The sequence below is a fragment of the Sinocyclocheilus anshuiensis genome, unplaced genomic scaffold, assembly GCF_001515605.1.
Source record: "Sinocyclocheilus anshuiensis isolate Anshui unplaced genomic scaffold, SAMN03320099.WGS_v1.1 scaffold1309, whole genome shotgun sequence".
Classification (NCBI taxonomy): domain Eukaryota; kingdom Metazoa; phylum Chordata; class Actinopteri; order Cypriniformes; family Cyprinidae; genus Sinocyclocheilus; species Sinocyclocheilus anshuiensis.
The window spans coordinates 82,930-85,487 of NW_015548286.1; the positions used below are offsets into that span (position 1 = coordinate 82,930).

Here is a 2,558-nt window from a genome sequence, read left to right on the forward strand (position 1 = left end):
TTGATTTCAAAACCCTGAGCTGCTTTGAAAATAGCATATGTAGGCAATAGACAATAAAACATGTCACATGCAATGCTGTATACGCGACACGATTTTACGCCCGATTTTCACTCGCCGACAAAAGCCTGAAATGTGAGGCAAATCGGTGCACATTATCAAAGACACGATCTGAGAGAAGCGCCATTTTAGCAAACATTTGGGATTGTCCAAACTTCTGGAGCTGTCTGTGCCTCAGAGTCTTGCAGGGTGAAAATGTGTTTTGACTGGAAATGACATCACGACGACCTACAGCCAATGAGAGAGCACGATTCAGGGCATGGGAAATTTCAAGGGGAGGAGTCATAGTCTTGCGTCATTCTCTTGTCACTACTCGCGATTTTTGAAATATTATGTAGCAATTTCAAAAAAAGCCATGTAGTGTGAAAGGAACAAGGATCCGACACCTTTGAAAATCATATAGTGTATACCTGACATTAGAAGGCAGTGTTATTTTATGCCTACTGTACTTTCCACATTTTTTTGCTCTGAAGTTGCTTTTTGGAATTTTCAGTGGTTTCTACATTTTTTTTTTTTGTCCTATAATGTCAGAAAACATGAGATGCACAAGATAAAATGAACGTGGATAGCAGCTCAGATCATTTGGTACTGGTAGGATTTGATGAGTTCATATTGAAGTTGAATGAATTTTGTATTTTTCACCAATTTGTGAGGCAGATGAAATGTAATATTACTGTAATCTCGCTCTCAAGAGCAGCAGGAAAATGTAAGGTCACCAAATGTCAGTATTGGCTTTCCATTAAGTGAACAATTGAGCTATGAAAGAGCCCTCATCCGTGATTTTGCTTTTTTACAGTCTCAATATAAGGATGCACCTATGATGTCTTGAAATGTTGTCTAGGTAGTCAGCTCATTGGGGTTTGGACCAGAACTATAAACAATCTATGGCTTAATGTGAGCATGAAATACCATTAGACCAACAGATAAGGGACATGAAAGCAAACCAAATATTGCTATCCTTCTTTGCAGTGCGGTCTCTTTTCTGAGGCCTGACGTGTGACATGAAACCCGAATGCATAGTTCAAACATCTCCATTAAGCGGCATCAGATCAGAAATAAAACTATTTAACATTGGAGGAAAAAAAACAAAACTAGTAACAGAAAGGTGATTTTTCTTTTTACAAAGAGTGAAAAAACAATTGTAACGCTATTCACATGTACCCGCTTTGTAAAAGGAATGGTTCCATTCAAAATAGGCCAGAGAGCTACTCCTAAAACTATGGAATGAACTGACGCTCAGTAGTGCTAGTACAGAGTCATGTGACCAGGAACAGAGTCATGTGACCGGGAACAGAGTCATGTGACCGGGAACAGAGTCTGAAGGGAGGTCGGATCTGTGGAGGTCGTGTTGGTGGGAGCAGCTTGGCCTGACTGGTTGGCTATCAGTCTTCGAACACTTCCAGGAAGAGGGGCGGAAAGAGCTCCGTGGGACACTCCACCTTCATGTGCAAGAAGCGGCTGGCATGGCAGGCACCGATCATGCGCAGGTCTGTCACCTTCATCAGCAGCTTGGGCCAGAAGTGAGCCACCTTGTGCTTGCGGTAGTTGATGTAATGTTCAAAGGCCAAGAGGAACTCCTCCTGACAGCGCTCTATCCGCTCTACGCTCGTCAAACCTGGGCGATCTGTCGGCGAAATAAAAGGGGCGAGTTTGATTTCGAAACACATTCAGACAGTCTAAATAAAAAAGCAGGGCTTGAAGATGATGCATGTGTTTTTATAATTCTTTATTCTATTTGGAGTCATTCAACTTCCAGAAGACAAGAAAGTGTGAACACAAGCTTGTTGATAGTGTTTATTTGCATGCGTCGTCTATGTTGTTTTACAGGGCTAGTTCACACAAGAATCTAATTTAACTTCCACTCTATGGACAAACAAAACAAAAACACTAAGACATTTCTCAAAATAACTTTTTTTATGTTCCACAGAAGCAAGTCATACAACATGAGGGTGAGTAAATGATGACAGAATTTACATTTTTGGGTGAACTATCCCTTTAACACCCGCTTCATGCTGCAAATATGCCCACAGAATGTGTCTTAATCACAGTTTGCATTAGGCAACTGTGCACTTAAATACAGTGTTGGGGAGTAACTAGTTACATGTAACGGAATTACGTAATGTAATTATAAAATAAATGTAACTGTAATCCGTTTACAGTTATTGAGAAATAATGTGTATTTAAAAGGGGGTTACATCTGAATATTTTCACACAAACACACACAGACACAGGTTTCCATGTTTTATGGGGACATTCCATAGGCCAAATGGTTTTTCTACTGTACAAACTGTATTTTCTATCCCCTTACCCTAAACCTACCCCTCACACAAAACATTTTTAGATTTTCAAAACAATTCATTTTGTGTGATTTATAAGTTTGTTTCCTCATGGGGACCCACAAGATCAAAATTTACTGGTATTACTATCCTTGTGGGGACATTTGGTGAATACCATTACACACACACACACAAACACACACACACACACACAAACACACACAC

General features: G+C 40.1%; 1 protein-coding gene across 2 annotated transcripts in view; it reads right to left on the minus strand.

Moving 5' to 3' along the window:
- The window catches only part of LOC107655883 (thyroid hormone receptor beta-like), a 12,174-nt gene continuing 9,616 nt past the window's right edge, over window positions 1-2,558 (minus strand). For both annotated transcript variants that reach the window (XM_016443496.1, XM_016443497.1), the window contains one exon: window positions 1-1,681. In XM_016443496.1, coding sequence (XP_016298982.1) covers window positions 1,440-1,681 — 242 coding nt within the window. In that variant the 3' untranslated portion in view covers window positions 1-1,439. The remainder of the gene's footprint in view (window positions 1,682-2,558) is intronic.